This window comes from Pseudopipra pipra, chromosome 1 (assembly GCF_036250125.1).
Source record: "Pseudopipra pipra isolate bDixPip1 chromosome 1, bDixPip1.hap1, whole genome shotgun sequence".
Classification (NCBI taxonomy): Eukaryota; Metazoa; Chordata; class Aves; order Passeriformes; family Pipridae; genus Pseudopipra; species Pseudopipra pipra.
Genome location: NC_087549.1, coordinates 68,118,973 through 68,138,714, shown reverse-complemented (window position 1 = coordinate 68,138,714; position 19,742 = coordinate 68,118,973). Strand labels below are relative to the sequence as shown.

Sequence of the window (19,742 nt, the reverse complement as noted above, 5' to 3'; positions counted from 1 at the left end):
CCCCCATTAAGCAGCATACTAGGGCCTCCTAAGGTTGTGCTTTAGATAATTGAGTTGTTATGCCAATAGGCTGTGCTGAAAGGTGCTACATCAGTGATTTATTTTTCATCCCACTGTACTTTTGATCCCCTGCTTTAAAGCAGATCTAACAGTGGAAACTTTTGAAGATCATAGATGAATTTTACTAATTCACTTTTTATAATCCTTACAAAAAATGTCTGTCCTTATCAGTCAGAAAAGATTTAATAGCTGTTGTCTCTCAAAAGTCTCATATTATCAGGATTGCAAACTATGGAATTACTGTTACAAAGTATTTTAGTAGCATGTTGTGAAATTCTGCTGTAAATGCTTTAGAATAAATTAATAAAGATACTTCTTTGTTATAAATATGCTTTGTTTTTTATGCTTTATTTTCTTGCTAAAATGTAAAACTCATTTTCAAGAGTGCGCTGTGCAATGGTGAATATTTGATGATTTTATTGGTGTTAATTGCCCAGCTTTAATTTCACATTATTGGAATTTGCTGAAACAGTCAACTGAAATATACTAATTCAAAACATTGTATGGTGCTGAAACAAATGGTAAAAGTCTTGGCTCACAATATATAAAGCATTGTAGCTGATGGAACCATTGTGACACTAAGCAGTGTGTAGAGTACTGTTTGCAGATTTGGGGACCATAAAATGTGGCATCTTCTAGAATGGAACAGGTGGATGACATTCACACTTATATTGCCCAGATTAAGTCAGTAAAGTTAGTGCAGTTTCCCAAGATTTTGTCCAGCACAGTCTTGCCCAATATATCTTTCATTAGTTGAGCTCTCCACATCTCTGGAAACCCCTGCTTATAAAATATTGCCAGCAGTGCTTAGAATTAAAAAAAGTGCTCACAAGTTCTGACTATATTTTCTCTTTTCTTTACAACAGCTTTGGGCCAGATAATGCTCTATGTCGATGGCATGAATGGAGTAATAAATCATAATGAAACTATCCAATGGCTGTACACGCTTATTGGGTCAAAGGTAAGGCACTCTCCAAAATTCTCATTTTATATGGTTCTGGTGTTCTTTAAATGCATTTTATTTGTATTATGTATGCTTTTGGGGTATAAATGGACTGCATGTTCGGTTCTAAAATATTACATAACACTCTTCATGGAAACCAGGTCACACTGAGCTGTTACGTCTCTTCTACTGTTTTTATATTCGTTTATTGGCACATACTCTGCTCTTAAGAACAAAGATACCAAAGATGCCCTCATTACTCTCTGTGCTGCCATTGCACTTTACTGTGGAGAAGATTTTTTAGTCTTGTAGTTGCAGTTCCCAAGACATTCTTTGGAAGCACTTTTTGGGGTGTTTTTTCCCTTCTATACTATAAATTCAATTCATTTTCTACTCACCATTCTACACTGCTCAACTTTGCTGAGCACTGGGGTAGGACAATTCAGAGTGACTTCCTTTTTAGATTAGAATACGCTAGTCCAGTTAGAAGTTACCTACAACAATATCTACTTCTAATGCCTGACCACTTTATGAAGGGCATTGTCCAAATGCCTCTTAGACACTGACAGGTTTGGGACATGGCCCACCTTTCTAGTAAGCCTGTTCAAGTGTTTGACCACCCTCTTGGTAAAGAAATTACTCCTAATGTCAAGTTTTCTTGTGCCTGAAGAGCCCTAGAAGGCAAAGTCTGGTACTTACCTACAGGGTATTCTTTGTTGGTCCCTATATATGAGACAAAAGCTGAAAGGCAGAATATATGCTGCTTGGGTTGGTCTTCTCCAATGGAATAGTGATTTATTTAGTGCACAATCCACCTTTAAGGCCATCTTTGCTAAAATTTGAAAAGGACGCAGAACACAGATGTGCCACCCTGAGGGGCTGTAGGGTAGGTAAATCACAAATACACTGTTCTCCAGTCTGTCGGCTCTCCAGCTTTAGGAATTTTATTAAGGCCTACCAGGGACTGCTGCTGCTCTTGACATGTAGACCTGTACATAGCTAGATCTGTATGACACAATAGCTGAAACACAGTATGGTAAAAACTCAAAAGTTGCTGTAATTGGTGGAGTTAAATCCATAGTTATAGTTACTAAGAGATTTCCAGGAATGTTTCCTCAAGTGTCTGAGTCACAGAAAGCTGCTGATGGATACTGTAGTGACATAGAGATGCTGCTGTTTTCCCCTTTTCCCCTGATAGCTTTCATAACTCAAGGAGAAAGAGCTTGATGTCCCAGGGGTCTTTTTTAACCATTGCAAATTTTTTTCTGCAATGTGCAAGCTTCACTGCTGCAGCAGATTATTAAGTCAAAGGACAGATGCTACAGTATTGAAAGAACTGATTTATCTTGGGTTGACATACCTATATTGGTGATAAGTAAAAGTAAGATAATTATGGTTATCAAATCCCAGGCTTGAAGGGCATGGTTCATGACTGGGAGACGATGAGGAGAAACTTTTCCCCCATATAAAATGTTCCGCTGTTGTCTGGGCATTATGCTGGGCTGTTTGTCCTCTAGAAACAGGGAATATTTGCCACAGCTGGAAAAGCAGTGCAAGATGAGAGAGAAATGGTTTGCTTAGTATAGATCCTCATTTTCTGTGGAACAGATAAAAAAGCAAAAAAAAAAGAAAAAATACTTATGATTATTTTAGTTCTCTAATGCACATAATGGGAGTGGGTTGGAAGAGAAACATGACTGTATTGCTACCTTGCATATTAAATTCTGTCTAGATTTTCTTGCCCCGAATACTTCAGCTCTTGGCTCCTTAAGCTCCTTTCTCCCTCCCCCATCAGTAGCCAGAATGATTATCTCCATGTCCTGGCTCAGTGCCTGCAGCTGAGGAATGCAGGCAATGTGCTTTGAATAGTTTGGTTTCAGGTAGCATCAAAGTTGCTTTTTCATTATTCTTGAACTGTCTTGGGAAGAGATCTAAGTCCCTGTCTGTGTGCCAGAAGTTAACCAAAGGTATGGTAGGCTTACTGTCAGAGTGTGGTGGGACAGCTGCTTTATGCACTTAAAGGTGGTTTTGACTTTCTGTGAAAAATGAACCCCTGGAATTTGCAATGCACCTACAGTCTAATTTGCAGCCCTGCTATGCTGGTGCCTTCTCCACAGCAAAGACGATGAAAAACACATTAACACTGCTGAACAAAAAAGGAATAGTGAAATTGCCAATTAAGTCTTGGGACAAATCCCCCTCATAGGATTCAGAAGGAATATAGTTATTCATCTGCCACAGCTGCAACACATGGTTTCTTGCCTTCTCAAAAGCTCTGACCAGGTTTAATATGCTTAGCAGTGGAGGTTATTGAATCTGTTCCACAGATATTTTTTACTTTTTTTTAATCAAATTCTGTAATGGTTTTGACCCTTCCCTGTTGCTTGCTCTGCTCTATTTGCATAGGGCTGCTGACTCTGTCACCCTTGCTCACTTTGAGTAATGTATTATTTTACGTGCTGCAGCACACAGGTTCAGCAGAGGACCTTAGGGTCTGGCACGCTCGGAACTGAAACAGCTATAATTTTGGCACCCAGCTCCAAGATCACTTTATGCATCTAGCAATACTTTTGTATATGGCACAAAAGGAACCATTTGTTGCAGATTGGTATTATGTAGGTGCTAGATTGGAAGTTTGATGGTGGCAGTACCATTCTTCTATGACACTATTAGAAGAGAAGAGCATTATTGGCACATCTCAGACTCTTAGGGCCACTGCTGGTCCTTTGCAAGATGCATCCAAGTATATGTGACCATACCAATGTGTGCCAGTGGGCTTTCACAGGCTGGCTGTAGACTGCTTTCTGATCATCAGCAGTTGATACATACCTGGCATAAAACATTGACAGCATAATCCCAATTTAAATGTGCATTACTACTATTTTATCATTAATTATATCGGTAGCAATTCATTGGTCTTTCCCTGTTCAACAAAGTGTTCAAGTACGTACTTAATTTTGGATGTATGGTTACATGCTGTTGGCTTCCAGATAACTGAGGTCAGTAGTGTACTGCTGTAGGCATGCAAAAGAGGGCTATGGTAGGGCCAAGGCTGTAACCATCTTATATAAGCTAGAAGTTATGTAAATAGGAAATATCTGTGTCAACCAAGTTTTCTTATAGCATTTGTTGCTCTCATGGGACATTCATGCAAGAGAGTTTCTTTTTTAGAAGACAAAACCAGTAGTCAGTGAATGTTAGTTAAAAGTGCTTTCAGAATTGCTCCTTAATTTTTATCTCTTTTTAAAGCAGGTAAACTAGCCTGTCAAGGATGATACCTTAACTGACCATGTGCTGTAGCATATGTAGGGTCTTTCAACCTCAGTGTCTGGGAAATGGTATTTCACCAGTTTTTCAGTGTTTCTGCCAGCTACACATTACTACTTCTGAAGTTGGAATTAAGGTTTTGTGTTGTATTGCAAATATATTTAGACTGGTTGTAAATGAACATGAGGCATTTGTCTGTGCTGGCAGCTGGCACTGGAGCTCTCAGGTGGATCACCTGCAGCTAAATAGCTGTTTCAAAATTTCCCTTACCCAAAACAAGGGACATCAAGTTAAAGATGTATATATATTAAGCCATATTAAGTCCTTAAAATGTATTTTTCATCTTTTATTATGTATGAGGTAATATATATGTTAACCTTCATATGTTGGTAATCCCTCTGACCTAGTAATAGAAAGTGGACAATACAGTACCTTAACCTCTCCAGGACTAGCTACTGACTGTTTACAAAAAGTACATTTCTGAACCAAATATCTTGGAAAAAACCCAGGTGTTTAAATCTTCCTCTAGAGAAGCAAAGGTTCCTTTGCATCACAAACCCATAGGCTTTTGCCGATCCACCTCGGTCTTCAAAGGCACATCTAAGGCATTCAGTGCCCTCAAACCTGAGTCTAGTTTCACCTTTTCTTTCCCCGTTTCTGACTGCTACTGATAATGGTTATTTTTTCCCATCTGATGATCCAGGCTGTTCTAATTTCCCCCAAGGGAGCTAAAGCCCCTTTTTGGCATTGTTTTCAGTGAAAAATAATCCATTTTCAAAGTGGCGCTGGGTAACCTCAGAAGACAGGGTGGAATGCTGGACCCAAGCTGATACAACGAGCTTGATTAAAGATTCCTATCTCACATCTTGTTTTAATTTTTTTTTCTACTTTGCTTCTGTCTGGGTCCTAGATTGCAATGTTAACTACAAACTTAAACTAGCAAGTTGTTCCCTGTGTGAATCTTTTGCTTCCCTTGGTATTAAAAGAATGACTTTTCAAATTTTTAAAAATGTTATTCAATCAAAAAGAAGCAAAAAACCCTCCTATTTCAAAGCAAAAGGAAAAAAACCACATTCAAACAGGACATAGTTATAGTGGGTGAATATGTTGATTTCAAAAGGAAAGTCATTCAATCACAGAACTATGGAATGGTTTGCACTGGGAGGGTTCTTAAAGATCATCTAGTTCTAGACCCCCCTGCCACAGGCAGGAGTACCTTCCACTAGACCAGGTTGCTTAGAGCCCCATCAACCTGGCTTTGAACAAGTCCATTAGGGGCTGCTTTTCCTCCATGGTGCCAGTGGAGGATTAAAACATATGCATGGTTACTAAGTCATTTAATGAGAATTTTGAGAGAAATAATAGTCTTGTTCACAAAAAACTCCGTTTTTGTTGTTGTTGTTTATAAATGAATAATTTAAGGTATGTAGAGGTAAATACTCAGTTGAAAAGCTTGATTAGATTTGTCTCCATTTCACAAGCCGTTTATGCCCATGCTCAACTAAGTCATAAGTGAAGCCGAGAATACCATGTAACTTGATTCTGTTCTTTTCCTTGGGAAATTTCTCACCCAGTCTTATACAAATGGATTTTCAAGTGGTCTCCAAATAAATATCAAAAACTGGTTTGTAGCCATGGAGAAAGTTACAAATCAAAGGGGCTTAGCAGATACAAATAGTACTAAAATAGTGACGTTAGTAGTACAAAAGCCCAAAGCACGTTGAATGAAAACACTGCCAACCTGGATGGTATACCCTATTATTGAGAGTCTTGGAAATACAAGTATTTGCATCTCATTCATTTCTCTGGCCATATATTTTGAAAAATAATTGTTGGTGTGGATGGTTTATTCTGAGCTAACATTGCCTGGATGATACAAATGAATATAAATAGGAATATGCCTGAGCAAGAGGCTGTGCTGTAGAAGTGTCCTGCACTTTATTCTTAACATGTTTAGAAGGTGATCTAGAAAAGCTGGCCAGCTAAAAGTATTAAGAATCCAGGAAAAATCACACAGTTTGGGGACCTACTGTGGTTAATTTTGCATGTTCTCTTCTTCTCAATCTGCTGCCTTAATGGTTAACAAACTCTCCTGCAGCCTCTGACAAATGAGACTCCACATACAACCAAAACACAAGTTATGCTATTTAGATTGCATCACTTCTTTTACCTCCATCCACAACTCTGATCAGCCTATAGTTTTGTTTTGTTTTTAGGTCTAGCCCAGGTAAAAATATCAGTTAGGTGGCAGTCCTACAGGCTTTCAGGCTTTCAGGAATGGTTCAGAGCAAAACTAATATCTCCCCTCAAGCCCTAAAATCATTGCAATCTCACCCATGGGCTGCCCTATGCGTGAGATCTTGAGCTGTGGTGAACAGGTTTAGCTGCTTTGAGTTCGGTGAAACTCTGAACATTCATGTCAGCTTAGCAGCTGGCTCTTAAATTTAACCTACTATGCATTTGCCAATGAACTATTGTTATGAAAATGATTGTGTGAGGGAGAAACAAAATCCTAGATTTATAGGAACTTTCCTATTTCCTGCCTCTCAAGGACTTGAGGCGATGCTCACCCAGGTTGCCAGAGCACTTTCCTCCTCTTTCACTGAGAAACTATATCAGCACTGTTGCATGAACAATTTATTTTGAACTGTGTTTAACTAATGCTTTGAAGATAAGGATCAGGATGTTGCAATAAACTTGGAATAGGATACACTAGCCAGTGCAGACTGTGTTAAGCGTCTGCTTTGGTCTTTCCGACGCAGCAGACAGACTGCTATGAATGCTGCTGCTCCTTACCAATCATCTTTGTAGGTAGGGTTCAAAGTCCTTCCATCAAACATGAGATTTTGCAGTAGTCGAGTCTGTGAGATACTGAAATGGTTAACGGATTAGACATTGTTAGGATCACCAAAAAAGACTTTTGTCCACTGTAGCAAACTGCAAAGAAACAGCTGTTCGTCTACCAAAGCCCACCCCTTCCTGAATATATCTACTAGTTTGGACTGCAAAAGGACATTGAGATAAGATAAGGTGGTAGTATTGTCCACTATCCCAGGTCAGAGGAGAAGACTGTGTCCCAAATGTAAGAGATTGAACTGCTCACGTTCAACCACCTGCAGTAACCTCCTGGATGCTGTAAGAAACTGGTGCTAATGGCTCAAACACTTGGATGGCTGCTTTGCTAGTGATGCACAGAGTGGCCTCTCAGGTGCAGAAGGGCATATATACCTGAAGCTACAAACTGGACTTCCGGATAAGGAAAAAGGCTGATAAGAGGCAAAGTCCTCCATTACACGATTGCTCTGCTGTTAAAACCCCTTCAGGGAGCATTGAAGATGTTCACATCTGGCCTGAGCTATTCATCTCGGATGATGGACCATAATGGGCCATGATTGATTCAACTAGCTGATGTAAGAGGCAGCTGCAACATCTTAGAAGATGTCAAAGACTCATGAAGTGTCCCATGATCCAGTATTCCATCATCCAGGGGAGCTACAGATGCGTTTCCACCCAGCTTCTGCACAATATAAACCCCGTGAAACAGGAGTTTTGTAGACTCTTTCCCCCCACCACTCAACAGATACAGTCTGAGACCACCAAGAAGACCAGAAGAAGGGGACCAATGGGAGGTTTTCAGAATCTGTGGAAGGGTGATATCTTTTTTCTGCTTAATCTGCTACTCTCCTTCTCTCCCCCTACTCCCACCTCTTTCACTTATCTCTTTCTCCTTCCTTGAACCCCTCATTTACTGTTAAATAGAATCTATACTATTGACTTCAGCACGTGGTCTCATTTACACCTTATTTCAGGCAGAGGCATCTGTCTAATAATTTTAATAATTGGATCGTATAAGAGTCCTGCAGCACTAAATATTCCTGTAGCTCCATCTGTTGCATTCACTTCTGAGTATTTTGGAGGGATAAGTACACATTTTTCTGTGTTCAAAATGAACTCTTGTAGATTAAGGAGATACTAGAAAACACAGTTCCCCCACATCACATCAGAGATCTGATTTCAACTTGTTTCAAGTGGAGAATGAGAAAATGTAATGATTAACTGCCAACAACGTGGCAAGTGTTCAGACCCAACTTTTCACTCAGTTTCATCTGTTTAAATCTATATGAGAAAGTGTCAGGTTAGCAATGACTGAAATATGTCCAAGTATTACCAAAAAATACCATGCATCTATGCAGATGTACAAATTTCTTGTTGCAAAGGAAAGGCTTGAAAAAAGAAAAAGGCAAGTGTTATACTAGAATTAAATGAGCTGAAAAACTGAAAACCAACCTAAAAGTCAGTGCTAGTTTTTAGAATAGCCTTGGTCTCTCTCACTACTGTAGTTCAGTATCACAGCAAAGGGCTGTGCTTCACAACCTAGATGTTAATATTTGATATTAGCTACTAGTGTTTTCTGACAAGCATTTATCACTATACACTACAATATTTATTCTGTGACAAACAGTTTAATTAATTCATAGGATGTGGGTAGGATGCTTTTGTTAATCACTTAATTTTTCTCACTGTTAATAGTGAACTTTGTAACTTTGTTACCGAGTTGCTTCTTCCTCTGACCTCTATTTGGATGATTCCTGAATTGCTATTAAAGATTTTTGAGAACCATACAGTTAGTGTAGATCCTTTTTACATGATTTTGCAGAAACGCAAGTACAGTTTGCAAGGAAACAACAGTAGAAATTCCACAAAAAGTCTGTTTAAATGTTTGTCTGTGAAAGGATCTCATACTTCCCTAAAAGTATGAACTGAATCTACTGTGTACTCTGTGGCTGCTGTTATGAGGCATTTAGGTTCCATCTTTTTCTACAGAGCTGTGCTGCTTAATCTTCTCTCTGAATTATTTTTCTGAATGTCCTCTTTCTGGAAATTCTTGAGGCAGAAACTAAATTAGTATATACTTCACTGCCTTTGTCTTTCCTCTTAAATTCATCTTAATTTTCTTCTTAAATTAGTGTCTGTTCTCGTTCCCATACATATATTGCAGTAGTGGAATTCTGCCTGCAGGGAAGAAGGTGGTATCCAACATTTTTTGCAGCATCATGTAAACCAGATCCGAGACAGTTCAGCCAACACAGCAGTTAATATACCAGTGTTTTGCTTGTAGCTTAGCCTGGAAGAATGGCCCAGCTAGGGAGGGAGTCTGTACATTGGGAGACCCAGGCTGAATCCAGCTCCCAGGCACATTCTTGAATCAGTTTTCAAATCCCTTTTTGCCATGGTCCCTCATCTGGAAAATTGGTATTTGGATTTTAGAGCCCTGGGGGAAGAACATAAGGGAGTGGAAGGACAGATTATATGTGTTGAAGACAGATACGTAGGTGAAAGTTGAACTTAATACTAATTGTTACCATATCTGTTCTTCTGGCATCACTTATTCTTTTACTTAGATATAGTTGTTCTTTAAAGCAACAGCTACTAGCTGAAGATACTCAGATAACAGGAAAAAATATGCTGTATCAAAACTGTAAATACCAAAACATACATGATGGCTTTATATTCAGCATGTACTGCACCCCAAGAACCTCTGAGTTGCAGCCAGCACAGGTCCCACACCAGGTTATTGCCCAGAACTATCGAGGCTACCTCACAGATTTTATGTTGGTCTCCTCAGTTACAGGACTAGTCCCTAGTAAGGAAGAGGTCTGGTAAGATATGTGGATCTTAACTACTTTTCATAAGATCAAAAGGAAGGTTGTCTGATAGGCTTTTTTTCTTCTTTCTTTCTTCTTTTTTTTCTTTTTTTTTCTAATCCACAGTCCTCTAGTAGTGGTTTATACCATACAAAGTCTTTTCAGAATAATTTCCAGCATACCAGCAGGTTCTCTAGCTGGTTCCCATGATACACTGAAATGAGTCGCATCTGGGCATGCTGTGTACTCTCTTTCCATATTCTGATCCTCTTTGATCACAGCAATTGAACATGGAGTTCAGATGCTTCCTGGTTTGCCCCCCTCTATCTCTCCACTATTTTCCTTTTTGAAGGCCACATCAATAAAAAACAAGAATGTGGTGTTCAATATAAAAAATACTGTTAATACCTCAGCCAGCATGGAATTTCTGTAGATTGGTCTCTTTTATTTTTGAATTTCCTCTTCTTATTAGAAGACACAGAACTGTAGCAAATGTATGCTTTGTCTTTTCCAGCAGAGTATAACTGCTGCCTTCTTTAGTTTAGTAATAAAACAACCCCTCAGAAGCCATTTTTTCTACACTGCACTTTAAATGTCACTGTGTGGTTGTCTAAGCATCTCATTGTCATGATTTTGGAGGGAAATGTAACCCTTCACTAACTTGCAGTTTGAATGCTTCCACTTCCCCAGTGAAGCCTCGCATATGACAGGCTTTTTTGCAGAATGTAAATGGAAAGAGTGAAGGGGAAAAAGAGACCCCCAGAGGTATTAATATATGGAATTACCTCAAAACTGTTAATTCCGTGGGAATTGTGTTTCAGTTCGTTGCATTTTCCTTTAAATAGAGAGGATAGAATTCCACTTCTTATTTTTTGCTCCTCTGTGTCACTACCACTCTGTGGTTTGCAGTGCTTTGTGATCAGGTAATTTTTTCTTTTTGTATTTCTCACTACAATCTAGCTTCTCCATCTACACATTCTTCCCATGTTTGGGGTCTGTTGGGCCACTCCTCCATGCTCAGGGGAACTGTAAACTCTCTGTAGTAAGAATTCTTCATGGCTGTAGGGGTAAAGATGTGATAGACAACCTGAATGTAGGTTTGCTTCCAGATCCGCACTGTCTGATGATTTGCTCAGATGGACCTCTGTACTAATCTGGATCCGATAGTAGGATTTGTGGCAAACTTCCTTAGAATCGTGACGTACTTCTGTTCTTGTCACTGGCCTGCAGAATCTTCCCTTCTTGTTTCCTTGTCATCCCCTTCTGATGCGAGGATGCAATGTGAATGCCCAAGTTCAGTTTCTGGCAGTGTAAGATCATGCGTAGCAGAGCATCAAACAGAAAATGTCAACTCACTACATAGAAATTGAAGTCTGTGTTAAAGACAATAGCCTTGCCATTTACTAGGGTGGCTTTTGCATAGGAACAGCAAGGGTTCCTCTGAACCTTTGAGTGTCCCAAGGCGTTGGACCATGGGACAGGATCTGAAAACAGAGCACAAGATTTTCCTGATGTCATCACCCGATGTAGTATTACTGCAATTACTCATCTTGGGGGTTGTTTTGTTTTTCTTCCCTTTTGCTCAGAAGGGTGGGTTAGGATTATTCGTCATCTTTGGCTAAACAACCGTGAAGTTATGTGGAACAGATGGACATCACCAGACTTACTTTACCTACAGGTCTGAATAGCTCAATCCCAGTCTGCACCATTTATGATACTATGGATGTTAAAGCACTGATAGCATCCCACCACTTGAGTTATTGGTTAGTTCCAGAACAAAAATGAAGCCTAAAAAAGTATCCCCATTACCTCCCTTTTTAGAGGGTTGCCTTCTAAAGTTTTTGCAGTAGTTTGCCTTTCCTCATAGAACTGAGTTGCAATCTGAGAGGAAAAAATGGAGATATTTCATTCATTTGACCTTCAGGGAGTTTTAGTCTTACTCTTTCCTTTGAACCCATGCTTTTAATTTGTGTGTCTCATTTAATTTTAAGTCTTTTTTTGTCAATAAAAATAGTTTGTTTAAAAATTCTGTATCTTTAGAACCAAAGGAAAATGAAAATTTGGAGGATTTTAGAGTAGATATTAATCTCTTCTTCCTTCATCTGAGGTTCCTGCTTTCCTGCATGGGTATGGATGCATGCAGATGAACACTGACATACTCATTTTCTCTGACTGCTCTGGAGAAGCAGCATCCTTAGTGGTGGCCACCGCATGCCTACAGCAAGTGAAGAGCAAGAAAGGAGACCTAACAGGACACATCCTGTACAGCCATGATACAAAACACACTGCAGCTCTTCTCATGGAGAAGGAAAAAAATATCAGTGATGGGAATGAAAAACAACAAGCTGGTTTTTCTGCCTTAGAAAATCCCACAGCACCACCTAGCAGTCATAGATGGATATGAATAAACAGCCTGAGGACAGGACTGGAGCAAAATGCTCCTGGGAGAATACAATGTTGAGCACGACTGCATGCCTTAAAACACTTATTCCATCTAATACGTAGCACAGGTCATTGATACAAGCTGAGCTGTGCTGTCCTTCCCTTGGGCGTTTTTATGGATATTTCACAGAATCACAGAATATTCTGGGTTGGAAGGAACCCACGAGAATCATTGAGTCCAACCCTTAGCCCTGCACAGGACCATCCCCAAGAATCACATCATGTGTCTGAAAGTGTCATCTCAATGCTTCTTGAACTCATCAACCTTGGTGCTGTGACCGCTGCCCTGGGGAGCCTGTTCCAGTGACCAACCATCCCCTAGATGTAGCACCTTTTTATCATATCCAACCTAAACATCCCCTTCAGGCCATTCCTTCAGGTCCTGTTACTGGTCACCACAGAGAAGAGATCAGTGTCTGCCCCTCTGCTTTCCCTCACGAGGAAATGGTAGACTGTGATGAGGTCTCCCCTCAGTCTTCTCTCATACAGCTAATCAATCTCTCTGCATATCTAAAGAAGTACATCTTGAATTTTGGGGTATTTTTGGTAATCTGAATTTGTGCTTTTTAACCCTGTGTATTTTTTTAACACACTAGCTTAATCGAAGTGATGGCATTAGTTATCATGCAATTTATGTTTTTGTCTGCATTAGTCCAAGGTGCTGGGGAGAAATTACCCAGCCGCCTGCTGAGGAATACTGCCAGAGCAGGGATTTTGAGGGTGCCAGCAAACACATCCTCATCTCACTCCTGTGGCTGGGGAAGACGTGTTATAAAATAGTTAAGCTGCAGCTGCTGGCTGTCTCTGTTTTTAAAAGTAGTTGTTTTACATGTTTGTTTTTCTAGGGGGCCCAGAACATGAGCTTGCTTTGGGGCTGCAAATGTGAAGTATTAATTTGTGAATCTATGTGCAGCCTATTGTCTCTACTTTGTTATTGGTTAAATTTTTTCATCTTTATGCCTCTATACCTTTTAGCCTTCACCCTGCCATCCTAAACAGGTGGAAATGAAAGGTTCTGTCAATACCCACTTGTGGGATGCTGTCTAGGAGCTTGAAGGAAAGCTGCAATTCAAGGTGCAATTTCAGAGCAGGAGCTATAGTTGGTTATGCAGAACCAGGGCAGCACTGGGCCTCCTATGGATTGTGCTGTGGATTAGAACAAATATGACTCAGTAATAGAGAGAAGTAGTAGGACTTTCAGCTTGCAAAGATTTTTAGTTTGGCCTTACACATATAGGCAGATCAGGTTTACAACTCAGTGGAAGTACACAGAGATCTCTGGCAGCAAGACTGAAATCCAGTCCCTTCCAGGCTCTGATATCTTATTTTTCTGGTTTAATGTGCGACTGACTATCAAGATTCTTAATTTTCTCTGTAGCATTGACAAAAGTGTTGTTGTTTTTGTTTTTATTATTTGTAGTCAAGAACTATACAACTAAATCCATAGTGGATATCTAAAATAATTCTTTCAGATATTCTGAGACATTTTACTTCTGTGAAAGGAAATGTGTCCGTGCTGGAACTTGAGGGGTGAGAGGGCAACCACCAAAAAAAAACAGCTGTTTTTTCTGATGTTTTCATTGTCACTGTGGTAATATCTTTCATCCCATTCACACACTTGCTCCATGATACTTCTCCTCTCTTTTATGGGACTCTTTAGATGATTAAGGAAATGTTCCTTGTTAAGTACTGTGAGAGCCTACCATGAAGCACTAAAAGCAAGTAAAATAACACCAAAAGTAAGGGTTCAGTCTGATTTTTAGTACTCTCAGTAAAGTCATCTCTTCAAAAATTGTTCTCTACTGAGTCAAAAGGGTCAAATTTCAACTACGTTTGCTTTTGGCTAAATCTATAGGACCTATTCCCATCAGACATTACACAGCTACTGCAGTGCATTTCACTTGAGCTTTCTGGGATACAAAGGATCATGTTCTGCAGCAGTTTATTTTACTGCTCCTGTGAACTGCTGTCCCTCTTTAGGGCATCAGTGTATTTACTGATTTTGCCTGCAGTTACTCTTGACTTCAGAAGAAAATGGAAGAACTCTGTTGTGGTTACTTCACGAAAAAGAAAGGGTTGTTTTGGGTTTTTTTCCATTTCCTTTCTCTCCCTCTTTATGCTGTACTGCTCCCAAACAACTGAAACAACAGCCCAAAATGGATCTATAATGCAAGTCAAATCACTGCTGATTATGATCTCATGCTTCTGTGGGTTCAGCTCTTTGAATGACCATGGCAATTATTTGGCTAAAAACTATACAAGTCCCAGATGCTGAATAATTCTTAAATACTGCATCTCAAATATGTTTCATTCTGACAAAACAAAACTGAAATATGTGTTAAATAATGCCACAATAAAGGCACATCTACTGTGCAGTGGTTTGGTCAAATGTGTTTAGTCTTCAGGTTCAGAATAGTGCACTAAGGATCAAATGTAGAGAAACAGGGACTCTACTAGCTGTTCCCCTGTCCTGGTCACCACTGCTGCAAACCTAACTATAGCTTGGTAGCTACAGCCTCCTAAGAATATACAGGCACATATTTGATTTCAGTTTTCTTATTAAATTACTGTTTGGTATTTTTAGGCTTGTGGTCACATTTCAGGTAATTTCAAAGGATGCTCTTATTTCTGAGGCTCTGTTAACCTCACTTGGGAGATAAAAACCCAGTCCAGGCTTGTCTTTGAGCTACACATCCAGATTTCCAGGAAAGTAGGCTTAGGGAGACTTTACACATGCAGATGGGTTAGTTCAGAAGCCCGACTGGACCTGTCAGTTTTGAACATGAGTTTCTAAGCCCTGAATACTTGTCATAGCCGTGTTCTGAGTCTGCTGTATAGAAAACATGTTTCTATCCCTTTTGATCTGGTGTCAAACTAGTCTGAAATTAAGAATGGCTATTATTGTGGTACTGCTGAGGAACTGAAACACAAATTCTGTGAGTCACTGGAGGTTCATCAGCAAGCCTCTCAGTATTCTCTGTAGTACTTGAGAAAATTTAAGTCACTTAAACTACAATATCACAGATGTTTACTGTAATCCCAGACTACACCTGGTGTACAGAGAACTATTTGAACCTCATTGCATAAAAGGTCTTGTCTTCACATGATTTGTGAGCCGAAAAGTACATTTTGAGCATATGTATGGGCATCTGAACCTTAACATATGTAGAACTGCTTTGTTATATGTAAATAAGGTAAATGCTGTGATCTAGTGAAAATAAGTGTTGTGGATCTTTTTGTACCCGCATATCCCTTTCAGTATATGTGTGTATGGATGTGTGAGAGAGAAAGAGAAGGTAAGTTGCAGGTGCCACACTTCAAAAAATAAAGGGTGCTTTAAAAGAAACATCTAAGGGTCCTCATTTTTTTCATTCATGTTTTTCATATAGGTGTTATTATTTAGTCACATTTTATAAATTCGACACAGTCCTGGACAACTAACTGTAGGAGGCTCTGCAGGCAGTTGGGCAAGGGGACCTCCACAGATGTCCCTTCCAAACTCAACTGTTTAATGAAGCACTCAAAGTTCCTTCTCCTTTTTCTGCTGTAGTGGTAGCCACATACATATGCTTTATACTTTGAAGAAAACTGTAAAAACCAGATCTTCTTTATGAGTTTAAACAAAGAAATTTCCTTTTAGTCAAACTACAGTTGGGATCTGGACATGGAGGTGAATCTGAATATTAGAGTTCTCTGAAGGATGATAACAGAGCTGAAGCTGACTTCATCTAATCTGCAAACCTTTGAAACACAGATGAACATGAGTGTGGTTAAAGTTAACCCCAACTTGGGGAGCCTTTGCCACATTACCAGAAGTGCTTTATAAAAACACTTCCATGTTTATTATCCAAGCAGGAGTCTGAGTCTTTTTGCACCTCTTTCACCTTTTTGTGATTCAAAACATCTTTTCAGTTTGTATGTTTGTTTGATTTGCTGTAAAATTGATGGTGGCTGTGATGAGTTTTGGTTGATACAAGTCAGAAGAAGGAAGTAGCTTGAGATAGATTTTTTTATCTCTCTATCTCAAGTTTTTATCTCCTTGAACACTGAACTTTGTTAAAAAGTAATCACCATAATATGAGAGTGCCATTATCTACGATAACCTCATGTATTCTTGTAGTTCTCCAGCTATATCAAGAAGTTGCACACCTACTAGCATTTATGAAAACAAAATATCTCCATCTCGGTCCTCTTTCAGCAAAGGAGGGACTTAGAATCATGTGACACTGCTAGGGCTGTGTAATTAAGCAGTGCCTTAGCTGATGCAGTGACTTGTGTCCCCATAAATCAAGTTTCTAAATGGCTCTGTGAAAGATTCTTCTACTCACCTCAGAAACCCACCACATGGGAAGCTGGAAATGTGTCTAGGCTCGGTACATTTTTGTTTTCATCATGAAGATCTGTGAATTTAGAAAAAAGCATCTGAACTAGACTGATGATGGGAACTGGATTTGAGAAGAGCGACCTCTTCCAGATTTTGGAAAGCCATGACAAATAGGAGATTGTTGGAGAAATGTGACTGCCTCTGTTATGTTTAGATGTCCCTCAGAAAGCATCTTTATTCATTAACTTTATTTTTCAAGTTGTCTAAAGTTAAATAAGTATGTCTGGTTTTGCAGTCAAACCTCTTCTTCTGAGTTGCTTTTTGTGCCTCAGAAGTTTGAGAACAGAGAAAAATCTTCAGTCTGTATATGCAGTGAAATACTAGTACTCTTACCATTCCATTAATAAGTGGAATATATATATGAATATATATATTCTTTCTCTAGTTTTACTTTATTAGTAATTCTTTCAAGAGGAGTTTGTGATAGGTTTGTTCCATGGTTTTATGTGTGATATTTGTCCTTTCAACAGTTTTATCATTTTGGTAGTTTAAACCATTAGTATGTTGCTGCTTAGGGTACTTAAAAAGGATAAACTGTTAACAATTATTTGCTTAAGAAAAATGTTGTAATAGGTAATATTTTATAGTTTGGAGTCTTTGTTGACATACTATCTTCAAGCATTTCCACACATTTCATGCATAGGTTGTTATGATTTTGTGTTTTTACTGTTGAGATGTTGTCTATGAGATTCTACAGTGTCAGGAAAGGACTGCCAATCATATATTAAGCTTACAGGGTTTTTCAGATGAAGTTATTTAAACCCAGCCATAGTTTTGGTATTTAATATGAGTACTTTTTAATGGAACTGTTGAAAGAACAAATTTCACGTGCATAAAACCACAGAATAATAATAGAGTACTTTTCCACTGTACTTGCAGACTCAAATAGTTTTTCCCCCTGGAGTCCTTGAACTCAACCTTGGTATTATTTAAACAGGACATCGCCAAGGCCACTAACTCTAGCAAGTTGTTTCCTAAGCACCAGAACTAATGAAGCAATTTGTTATCTTTCTTTTCCTCCTTCCTTGCTTTCTCCTTCCCATCCCGCATGCTCTTGGTGCCTCAGTCTTGCTGTGTGTCCTGTGCCTCTTGTCTTTGGTACAAATGTCAGCCTGCAGCATGGCTGGCAGAAGGCTACGTGAGGACTAATTTTCTAGCTGGCTCCCTTTCAAAATGACTGGAAACTTCCTTTTCTCTTAAGAGAACAATGACTTGGGGTATTTTGTAATGCCATTTTCAATTCGAGGAGCTCAGTTACTGTCAAGTATGACAATTCAGTCATAGACAATTCAGATTCCATAGAAATAGGAAAGAGTTAGTCCACAAGTGGGCAGTGGGAGGGACAGCAAAGCTGCCTGAGGAAGCAAGGGTGAAAATGCAGTGCTTCTCATGGCTGTCGTGTGTTTGAATGGGTTTAATTTTGAAAGGGAACTCTGAGAGTACTCTGGTAGTTTCTTTATTTCTCTGTTTTCCTTTGGCTTTGACCATAATTCATTGGAACCACACATTTTATTGGTGATGACTTTCACAGGCAGGGACAGGGTGACCTCTGAGCTCCACCTGAGCCATTCTGTGCCTTGGCCAGACGGAGAATTAACATCATGAAGACACTCAAATTTTGAGATGCTGCTTTATACACCATTCCCCTATCAAACATACTGCAGGTCTGAAGCTTGTGAAACATTCTCTACTACTGTCATGAGGAAATTTCTTTTTGCATCAGCTACACGTTAGCTGTATAAATCAGAGGTCTGGCTATGATAGGCAGAAAGTAGTTTGGTATGGAAAATTGATGTGGAGCAAGTGGACTTCCTTCTACATAGTTTCTAATCACTCAGGAAAATGATAATGTAATGATTTAATCTTAAATCTAAAGCCTGCACTTGGAATTTAAAATATTTCTGAAAACACGCATTAGTCAAATATATACAGGGAGGCTTAAAAGAAAAAAAAAGAAGTAAGATTCAGTGTTACATGTTCTGTTTGCCTTTTAAATTTACAGTACTTCAGCTTTTCCATACGTAAAATGTGATCAATTGCAGCATGTGCCATAGAACTGTTGGGTGACTTGATTAATTGTAGATGGCTTTCAGATCCTTAAATGCTTTGCATGAGATGTTACCTTAGTACTAGGTTATTTAATCCCCTTCTCTCTTTAAAATTGATTGCTTTTTATCTTGAGTAAGGTGACTTTGTATTACATCAGATGTTTTCACAAACCAGGATGTCACTCAGCAGTATAACAAAGCTAAGGGAGTGTGATATGAAAGGGATTTTGGAGAGGGGGTGTGGAGATAAAGTCCTATCTGCAATTAAGTTCATAAAAAATCTTTTCCTCTCCCATTCATTTTGTAACACAGCTAAGGAAATATCAGCTTGGCCCTGCCCAAGGAAAAGAAGTTGCTGAAACTGCCATTCTCTTAAAATTTTCCGGTTGCCAGAGGTTCAGCCCAATGACCATCTGTTGGGGACAGCATAGTTCAAGGCTAACATCATAAGTCAATTTAGAGGGCTGGTGTGAAGGCTTGGCATGTAACTCTTCTGTAATGAAAAAAAAAGAGGTGCCAAATGACCTTAATCATATTTCCCTTATGTAGGCACACAAATGCCATTCTTGTGATTGATTTTAGTTTGTAAATTAATTTCTAATGTGGAATTCTAATTCTCTATGGTTTCATATCTTGTTGCTTATTATCTATTTATCTTACTGTTACCAAAACATAAAATATCACTGCTGCATCCGTTGCTAAACAGATCATCAGGGAATGAATGATCTGTTCAAGAGAAACAGGTTTATTTCTCATTTATTCTGCTCATCAGAAACGCATGTTTTATTTAATAGACATATGACTAATTCCTAAAGACGCATCATGTTTAAACTGGTTTGGTTATGACCTACAGACCTCATTCATTTGCAGTAACTACCAAAAAATGGCCTAGTCAGTATATTTCCAGATGCTAAGTTGCATTAGAATGACATTATACACATCATGGTAGTTTT

At 39.0% G+C, this 19,742-nt stretch overlaps 1 protein-coding gene across 10 annotated transcripts in view; it reads left to right on the top strand.

Moving 5' to 3' along the window:
- The window catches only part of FHOD3 (formin homology 2 domain containing 3), a 386,896-nt gene that overhangs the window by 225,617 nt on the left and 141,537 nt on the right, over positions 1–19,742 (top strand). For all 10 annotated transcript variants that reach the window (XM_064660232.1, XM_064660222.1, XM_064660212.1 and 7 more), the window contains exon 6: positions 927–1,021. In XM_064660232.1, the coding sequence (XP_064516302.1) occupies positions 927–1,021 (95 nt within the window). The remainder of the gene's footprint in view (positions 1–926; positions 1,022–19,742) is intronic.